This window comes from Heliangelus exortis, chromosome 7, assembly GCF_036169615.1.
Source record: "Heliangelus exortis chromosome 7, bHelExo1.hap1, whole genome shotgun sequence".
Classification (NCBI taxonomy): Eukaryota; Metazoa; Chordata; class Aves; order Apodiformes; family Trochilidae; genus Heliangelus; species Heliangelus exortis.
In genome coordinates, this window is record NC_092428.1 from 8,847,100 (window position 1) to 8,856,783 (window position 9,684).

The 9,684-nt window shown below is 40.6% G+C and overlaps 1 protein-coding gene across 16 annotated transcripts in view; it reads right to left on the reverse strand.

The window, feature by feature from the left end:
• The window catches only part of CPEB3 (cytoplasmic polyadenylation element binding protein 3), an 81,026-nt gene extending 71,571 nt beyond the window's left edge, over positions 1-9,455 (reverse strand). For 4 of the 16 annotated variants that reach the window (XM_071748644.1, XM_071748643.1, XM_071748637.1 and 1 more), the window contains exons 1-2: positions 8,754-8,863; positions 242-1,155 (exon numbers count right to left, since the gene is read on the reverse strand). In XM_071748644.1, the coding sequence (XP_071604745.1) occupies positions 242-1,155; positions 8,754-8,781 (942 nt within the window). In that variant the 5' untranslated portion in view covers positions 8,782-8,863. Of the gene's footprint in view, positions 1-241; positions 1,156-1,328; positions 1,349-1,376; positions 1,550-8,753; positions 8,864-9,319 lie in introns of those variants that run through there. The other 12 variants (XM_071748645.1, XM_071748641.1, XM_071748638.1 and 9 more) reach the window with 8 other exon arrangements.
• Positions 9,456-9,684: the final 229 nt, after the last annotated feature.

Here is a 9,684-nt window from a genome sequence, read left to right on the forward strand (position 1 = left end):
ACATTTAAGGTAAAGTTATTAGAAAAATAAGACTCTGAAACTTAAGCCAGATTTTGGAATCTTTGTGTGTGCATCTCTAGGGATCAACCCCACTTCTTTCACATAAGGTGAGTATTCAATGCAAATATGTTTTTGAGGTGCCTTTCATAAAGAACAGTATATGAAATACACCCCTGCAAAAAAAAAAAAATACAACTTTGTGATAGCTATAATCATGTAGAAGGTGCACATAGTCATTTACCTGAAAAGGCAACAGATTGTTGCCATTGTCCGTCCTGAATGCGTTGTCTTCCATCCAGGACTTGGGGGTTAAGGGTGCAGCCCGTGCAAACTTTGGAGGGGCAATAACATTGCTGGAAAATGGTTTTTTAAGGGGTGAAATGGGATTGAGGGGTGAGGGTACACCGACCCCCACTCCCACGCCGACCCCCACTCCAACTGCCCTTCGAGGGTCCCTGCCAGCCTGCAATCCACCCCAAGGGTTGGAAGGTGTACTCCAAGCTGCATTTTGATGGTTATTCCAGCTGGAGGAAGAAGAAGAGGAGGCAGAGGAGGAAGACGGTTTGCTGGTCATGATGGGCTGATGGCTGTAAGCAGCATTTCTCTGGGCAAAAGGTGCCTGATTAGGGCTCACAGGTGACCTCCGCTGCTGCTGCTGAGCTTGCTGCTGCTGCTGCTGCTGTTGGTGGTGTTGAGTCTGAGCTAGGCCAATTTGAGGTGAGAAAGTGCCACCAAATACAGGGTTGACATGATGTGGAAAATTCTGGAAAAGCATTGTTCCATTGACTGGAGTAATCCCTTGGAAAAAGCTATCATCCACCGTGTTTGTGGTCCCTGTAGACCAGGTGCTGCCAAAGGAGGGAGACAAGGAGGTGCCGGCTGCAGGTTCTTGTTGAGGCTGGTGAAAGCTCAAGCCAGGCAAAATGGGAGACTCCATCTGCATCTTCTCCTTGCTATTTTGGGAAGGAGCTGATGTGCCGATACTAGTCACTGAACTGCTGTCTTCTGGTTTGGGTGTCTCCGACGAGATGGGTGTAGATGGGGCTTCTGCAGAGTTTGGATCTTGCTGCTGTTGCTGCCGCTGCTGCTGCTGCTGCTGCTGGGGCTGGGCTTTGCTTTTGTCCATCAGTAAATCATCCTGCATGGTTTGCGCAGCTGAAACAGTAGGGGGAAAAAACACAGAGACAGATTAATAACATTGTCATTTATACCACAAGCCAGGTTGTTTTAATCATTTGCCGGACAAAAAACCTCATCCTATTGCTAGTGCTATCTTACAGCAAGGCAAACCCGTAATCTTTCCCCTCCCCCATTTAGGAATATGTAACCTTTGATCGTGCTAGATTGCCTTTAAAATAGTTTTTAAGATGCTTCACCCTTTTTGTTGCCTTGCTTCCTTTCAGCCTAAATGAGAGATGTGCTTATAGGGCAGAGATATACAGCAATTTCGCCACGTCTCTTTTCTCTTACACCGGAACTCAGAGCTCTCACCCTGCAATGAGAAACTGATTCTGGTTCCTGTTTTTCCAAGCACCCTCCTCCTCCTCCACCTCCTCCCCCTTGTTATTTGCATACGTCAATAAATACTGCTGCGTCCTTCAGCAAGGTTAAAAAGACACCAGTCTTCATTCTTCCCCACCCCTTTTTCTATTAGGAGACTGTTAAAGGAGCCGGGTACCGATTTTTCTTAAACAACAAACAAGCTTTTAATTATTTAAATTTATCAGAGAGAATACACATACGAAATCTCGCACAATCGTGTAGCTGCACAATCGTTTCCTGTCCTTTTTCAGTCTCGCAGCTCTACTGCTCGCTGCTTGTGACGAAGGAGGGGGGGGTACCCTTCATGTACAAACCTACTGGTGGGCATTACAATTCGTCTTCTGTGACCTACAATCTTTCAGTCTAAAATGCTACTTTACATCCGAGCAGTCCTTTGCTTAAAGATATTCCTAGCTGCTGTATTTCTCTATATATGAAATCAAGTCATTTGTTTATTAGAAAAAAGGTCAAAATAGCTGATGATTCTGATGCTTTCACAATGAAAAATAAAAATGAGGCAAAAGGAAATATTTATAAACATGGCACACTTGAAAAACCATCTTTATATGCACAAAGCCTAATGATGCAAATTATTTGCTAAATCATGATGTGCATTTAAAGTTTAAAAAAATAAAGGTATGTAGAATGGTTGAGTCATATCTGCTAGAAAAGGTGCTTAATATAAAATAGGACACATCATAAAATTTGATTATTGCTTTGAAACACAGAAGGGCTAATGCATATAGACATCAATGAACAGCAATTGCATGAAACTAGACCAGGAATCTCTACATTTTGCAGACTTTTAGTCAATTGAAGAGATCATTATAAATCTCAAAAGTATTTTAAATGAGCCAAAAATCACTTACTTCAATTGAGTAACTGTATCAAAGATGGTCATAGCTGAATACCTAATTGCATTTCTATTGAGTTAATCATATGACATCTACACTCCTAAGACTGCAATTTTTAGGACTGTTGTTTTAATTATGAAGTAAAGCCAATAAATCAACTGTTTAAGAAAGGTGGCAAAGAATGAAATCCACAATCCTCTACTTTCTGACATCAACAGTTTTCAGATGATCCATGTTTATCTTTAACATATTTTTATTTCCTTTTACATCTCTCCTGAGCCACACACACACCTTTTAATTAAGATGTATGTCATGACAGATTTCTGTTATCAAGTTACTGCTCATACTCCTGATTATTTACCTGTTCAATATGTAAACTGAACAGTAAGGGTTCATGAATAGAGTTTGCAGTGAGAAAATATTAAAGCCAGTTCCTAAGAATAAACTATTGCATCTGTAACATGCAATTCTGCTGGGGGTGCAGAAAACCTTGCAAGCCAGCTGAAAACAATACTGCAGTAAACCATAGTATACCAAGTTCTATTAAGCTTTCCATTAGCTTAATTTCTATCAGAATCACTATTATTCCAAAGGCTACATAAAATTACTGCAGATTTCACACCAGAGAAAAAAACATTATACTTATCCTCCCCCTGGTTCTGAGCTATCAATACAGAAATATATTTAGACAGAAAAACATAGCAGCTGAAATGTTAGAATTCTGTCACCAACAAAGTATATTTAAATCAGTTAGTCACCAGGTTATCTATAGTGGCTTCAGATTGCTTCAAATATGCACCTTGATGGAGCAAGCTGTTTCTGAACTTTATCCTAATGTATGTAATTTTCATATTGCTTCTTAAAGGTAAAAATCACTGCCCGATTCAACACACTTGTCAAGGTCAAGACCCACCTTTAGTAAATGAAGCCAGTCTGAATGGAAAAACACTGGACAATAAATGACTTTGAAAGACAGGCCAGACAATGTCTAATGTTGGGGCTGCTTGATTATTTGCTGGTGTAAGTATATGTACAAATTTACAATCCAGTAAATGAAATCTATAACCCCATGGCACTAGCAACTCCATTTGCATGCAGTAAACCATGCAGTCAACACAGAAATTTTTAAGGATTTTCTATATTTAAAGATCAACAAAATAACACTACATTTATTTTCTTCTTTCAGGTTTGGTATATAACAAATAGTCAACCACTCTGGTGAAAAGTTTAACAACAGGAAGCTTTCAGTGCATGCTCTTCCAAGGAATCACGGGGCTTGAAGTCTTAACTGTAGATGACATTTCACTGCTGCCTATTCTGAAAAGGACTTGGAAAGAAAAAAATAAAAAGAAGTAAAAGAAAAAAAAGTGTTGTCCCACTCTTTGCAGGCAGAATTTCTGCAAACTGAATCACCAGCTCAAGAAAATAAGTATCTATCATACTGAGCTCAAAGGGAAGAATTAGATAAGACCTTTTGGCAATATAATTTATAAGCCCAGATCAAATAGCTACTCATTCAGAAATACAATCACTAGACAAAGAAGTAGTTCCAGTATTTCCAAACTTCCTTCCAAATACCAAACTTCTAGTGTAAGAAATTATAAGCTCATGTCAGCTATAAAATACACAGCTATTAGAAAGGAGATGGTATCATGTTGCTTAACTAAAGAAAGTACTAAATGATCATCTGGCATAATATAATTTCTGAAAACATTCTCAAACACAAAAAGATCAAGTACAAAAATATAAAACAAATCACAATCAACATGTAGGCAAAAAGTTCTATTTTTTTAATAGTTTTTAATTTCAAAATTACCACTTTTTCATTACTGGTTATTGTTACCACACTGAAAATTCTACCAAAAGAAAAAAACAAAACAAAACAAAACAAACTATTAGGGGGAAAAAAGGTGTAAATTTTACTATTTAAAACTCCATATATTCTGTACACTGTGGTTCCACATTTCAACTATTTTTTCCACTATGTGCTATCCACATATCTCCAGCTTCCACACCAATACACAGCCTGATGAGAGTTTCTCTCATAAAATATTAATATTATGACAATTAATGTAGATTGAGTAAAGTTTTCACAATTTTGTTTACCAGAACTTTTATTCTATCTTGTGGTAGTCAATTAATGATTCTGAATATTTATCCTGTGTAATTACTCATCATGCTAATTATTCAAGACCAAACACTAATGCTTTTATGGAAATTACCAAATTCTATGTTTGTATGGGATTAGTTGAATGTGTAATGTGCTCTAGGTGACCCTGCTTTAGAGGAAGAGTTGGACTAGATGATCTCTAGAGGTCCCTTCCAACTCTGGTGATTCTGTCAAAACAGAAGTATGAAAATAGCTTGTTTAATACAACTGCAGGCTGATTTTTCAATGAATGAAATATCCATAGCTTTATAGTGATACTGAAGCTAAAAAAGATTGAAAGCAGTTGAAAATGGGTTATGAAAACACATGTATGTCTGCTTTCTACACACTGTTTATGTTGGACTGTATGGTCTGCCTGCCTTACATCAATGCTGTAATTAAGAGTTTCTCAACACTGGCTCTAACCTGTTTGTGCTACTCTGAATCATTAAGGGCAGGAAAACTGTTTTCTTACAGCAGTTGAAAACACCTCATTTGTTGAAATACCCCAACTAGGACAAGGCTGGCTCAAGGTATTCTATACTGCTCCTTTCTGTCCCTGTACACTTCTGTGTTAGTGTTTTTCAGATGCTTTGAGGACTCATGGAAAGGACCACACCCTTGCTGTCAGTTCTTCCCAAGAGGTAGATTCACTTTGTAGATCAATTATTGAGATAAAGAGAATGCTCATTTCCATTCAGAAATGGAGAAGCATTCCAGAACTCGAGAAAATCAGGACTTAAAGACAGTTCTTGATCAACAAGGCACTAGAAAAAAAACATTTTTTGTTTCTACCAGCCAACTCTTTCATAGCTGGAATTTAAAAGATAATAAAAACAGCTGTACCTGAACACAAGCACTAAATTCAGTCTGGTATCTGAATTACTTGACCTGGGCCAGTTCCAAAGAAACTAATGTATGAAAGGCTCAAATAAGCATAGCTAACTCAATTAACATTGTATTGAGTGTATTTTTATTTTGTGAAATTCACTAGGAAGCAAATTAGGCCTAATATGACTATGAGAAACCATGCTAGGCTTTGCCAGAAAGTAAATATTCCAACTAACTCGAAGGTTAAAATGAAGTATTAATGTTGCTGAAAAAAATAGTTTTATTGTAGAAACCTTTTTCTCAGTTTATGTTTGTTTAATTTTAGCTTAATTACGGTTCTTTATCTTTTTAAAGATGGAATCAAATACATTAAGAATGTCTAACCAATCTTGTAATTTAATTTTACGTAATAGTATCATAGCAATTAGAATACAGGTTTACCAAAACTGAATAATTTCATATTATCAGGTTTCTTAGCTTTGCTGAAAACAGTGAAATCCAGCAATCTTAATGTTGTCAGATCAAAAGAAGTGTATTAAGGTACTCATTATTTAGCCACTTTTTCAGGCTGACATGGTCAGATAAATATTTAATATGCCTCCATATTATTCCTACAGTAGTTTCTTGTCATCTTCTTTATTAAGCTTAAATCTGTATAAATGTGCTATAAAAAAACTTAGCATTTTAAAAAGCTGATATTTCGGCCTAAATTTGGCCAGATTTAGGGATCTAAATAGCTTATATTTGTTTTGGTGATTTTCATTAAGTTCTGTACTTGCCTTCAAATGTGCAGTTTTATTAATTCAAAATGGCTGCCACCTCCAATTAATATCACTAAGGCTGAACTCAGTTGAATCTCTATTAGTAGCAATCTTTTTTCCTCACTTTTCACTGGAAAAAGGGAGTCTGTTATCAGGAGAGCTCCCTTGGCTCAAATGCAGCTACTACCAGGTAAAGGTAAGAGAAGATTCCTGCTAAGGAATTATATGGGAAGCGATAGTTTAAAAAAAAACCCTGTAAGAAGCATCCTGAGATTTACAGTGGAAAATGCCAGTGCAAAGAAGGAACCATGAATAATAAAAAATGGAAAGAAATTGAAGATAAAAAGAGGATGAGGGAGCATAAATTTAAGGAGAAGATTGTTGGGGAGAATAAATCAAGCATTTGAACTTAGCAGTTGCATATCTGGTCTTGTTAAGGGGAAGAGAGGATGACAGAATGACAACTCTTACACTGTCAGGGAATAAGGAGTATTTTCTCAAATTTAGAAACTGATACATGTGTATTTTAGTATCATACTTTGATTCTTAGAAGAGCAGGAAAATGGAGAACATATACCTCAAGCTGTCCAACAAATTCCTGAACAAGCAAAAAGGCATGAAACAGTTTTTTTAATTTCAGGATCCTATATCTATTTATAGGGTGGTTAAGAGGTCTGCCTCATAGAACAGTTGGGGTTTAGAAGAGACCTTAAGAGGTCTTCTAGCCCAATCCCCTTGCAATAAGCATGGGCATCTTCAACTAGATCAGGTTGCTCAGAGCCCTGTCTAATCCACCCTTGAATGTTTCCAGGGTTTGGGCATCTACCAGCTTTCTGGGAAACCTGTACCAGTATTTTAACACCATCATCATAAAAACTTTTTCTTATGTCCAATCAATACCTATCCTCGTTCAGTTTAAAAACATTACTCCTTGTCCTATCATGTTTCTATGTATCCTATCATGTTTATATATTTCACATTAGGAAAAAAAAAGAAAAAATAAATAATGTCTAAACCTGCCAACCGTTCACTGTTTGACCAGATATACAAGCTTTGTTCACTCTTATAATCTCTCCCTATGCCAATGCCAGTGAAAAGGACCTGCCTTTGCCACAGGCTGTTCTTCTGCTTCATATGGTAGCCAATGATTCTGAGTTCCAGTTTCTTCAGGTATGTATTGTTCACAGCTATTATTACTCATCATGACCACACAGTTTTATTGCACACGGCAGGAAACTCCTTCCCACTCCAAAGCAAAACCAGAAATCGCACAATACACAAATTCTGCAAATACAGAAAATGGGCATATGACATAATCCTAGGAATAAAACCAGCTTCCATATTTCAGTTTGTAATGTTTGAGAATAAATATCTAAACCCTAAGAATTTGATCAGTGCTCTGGCCACCAGACAATGCCCTCATTCCAGACCATTATTAGGAACCAGAAACTCTGATATCTAATATTGCTCTTACATTTCACAAACAGCTGTAATTAGGACATTGTGTATTAGGTTCTCTTCCAGGAACTCATGCCCATAGGGTTCACTCAGGACACTGTACATCCAAGACTTCTCACAGTGCAAGTATAACCAAATTTTACTTCCCCAAGAATAAGTACAAAATAAATTTTCCAGGACAGGATGCCAGCATGTCATCTTCTTCCTACCTGCTTCTACCCATACTTCCTGTAAATAACATTTGCATCACTGTAACGACTTTATCATTCCTGATTATGATATTTGTAACAGTTTAGAGAATAAAGAACACCTGCCATAATCTGTATGATACAGCTTATAAGGTCAAGTTCAGATATTTTATATATTTTCGCAACATCTTTCTCTCAGCAAAGATTCAAAAAAACCAGACTGACTTTCTTCAGCCAAGGCACCACACCAAAGACTCCTTCCTATTCTACTTGATCTCCATAGTTATGTATATACACCATGCAAATGCTACTTGTCTCAGCCAAGACCAGATGTAGGCTGAGGCAGCTGTACTGTTGTGGAGTTGGCCCCATAAATGACTACCTGGTACAGCAATTGCAGTGTAACAAAGTTATAATTTACACAAGGTACCAGGGACTGGTTACATGTAACAAAACTTATCACAACAGCTATTTATTAAAAAAACAAACAAACAAACAAAAAACCCTATATATTTATATTTAGGGGGAAATGGAAAATTCCAAGTTTGTCTTTACTAAACCAATCTTCCCAAGAGTCTGGAATCTTCCAGCTGCCTCTGAAAAGCAGAATCTCACCCTTTGCTTGAAGAATCTGACATTATTAAGAACCTTTACATGCATACACTCTTTACACACTTGGACTGAGTGGGACACAAGACGGTCATAGTGGTGATAAACGGGAAAGCAACTTCTCTCCATGTGTTATCCAACCTTTGCTCTATAAAGGCTTTTTAGCTTCTAAATTTCCAGTTTCGCAGACAGCAATGCTCTCAGAGCACATAACAAAACTTAAAAGCACTTCAGAAGGATTTTTTGCCACTAGGAAGCTAGCTACAAATGGAGGACTTGTCATTACCACCAGCTGTCCTATGCCTCACACACTTGCACACGCAGAAGCTACTGGCTCCAGAGAGCAGGAAAGGCCACTTACAAGGGCGCCGGGTGCTTGTCCTTGTCATTGCCAACAAGCCCACAGAAAAGGATTTCTTTTCCGACGTGCCAGCCACCACCCTACTCGGCAGCCTAGCCTTGCCTGGCAAGGTCCCCGATTCCCTCAGGCCTCTCCGGCCCAAGGACAGGTCACGGGGAGGCCGGCACGCTCCCGCCCCTTGCACCTGTTCGGCGGACGAAGCAGCGCAGTAGGACGATGCTGCCCCGAGGCTGTACCCTGCCTGGGCGGGGAGGCGGCAGAGGCGGAGGCGGCTCAGCCTCTCCCTCAGCTGAGGCACGGCCGGCGGGAGGGGGCTGCGTCGCTCCCCTCACCCGCCTCAGAGGGCAACCGTCATTGCGCGAGGAGGAGGGCGGTGGCAAGGCCCGTCCCACTCTCCCATCCCTCCGGGCCCTCAGGGGGGACCCAGGCGGCGGCGGCGGCGGCGGAAGGCAGCGGAAGGGGTGGCAGCTGCCACGGAACCCACGGGACCGGGTTCGCAGATGACCTTCCCTCCGCCCACCCCCGGACTCCAACACGGCCATCCCGCCGCCAATACGTTCCCTTACCTGCCTCGCGCAGGGCGTCGGGCAGCGACTACGCGGCGAGGAGAGGCATAAGGAGGGGAGGGGGCGGGGGACCTGTGAACGGGAGGCGTTAGGACTACACTTCCCAGCGTGCCGCGGGGGCCGCCGAGCGTTTTCTAACGCCAGCGCGCTGCGGCGTCACTGCTGCACTCGGCAGTGACCTCACAGAGGCGTTGTCACCGCCGCTCGCCCCGGCAGCGCGGCGGCCCAACTTCAGCAGCTCCTGCGTGCCGCTCCGTCCCGCCTCAGCGACCGGCCCTCCTCTGCGTCCCCGCCTGTTGGAGGAGGGGCCGCCCCGGCTGCCTCCCGGGAGGGCGGTTTCGCTGCCTTTTCTTTGGGTTCCTTTC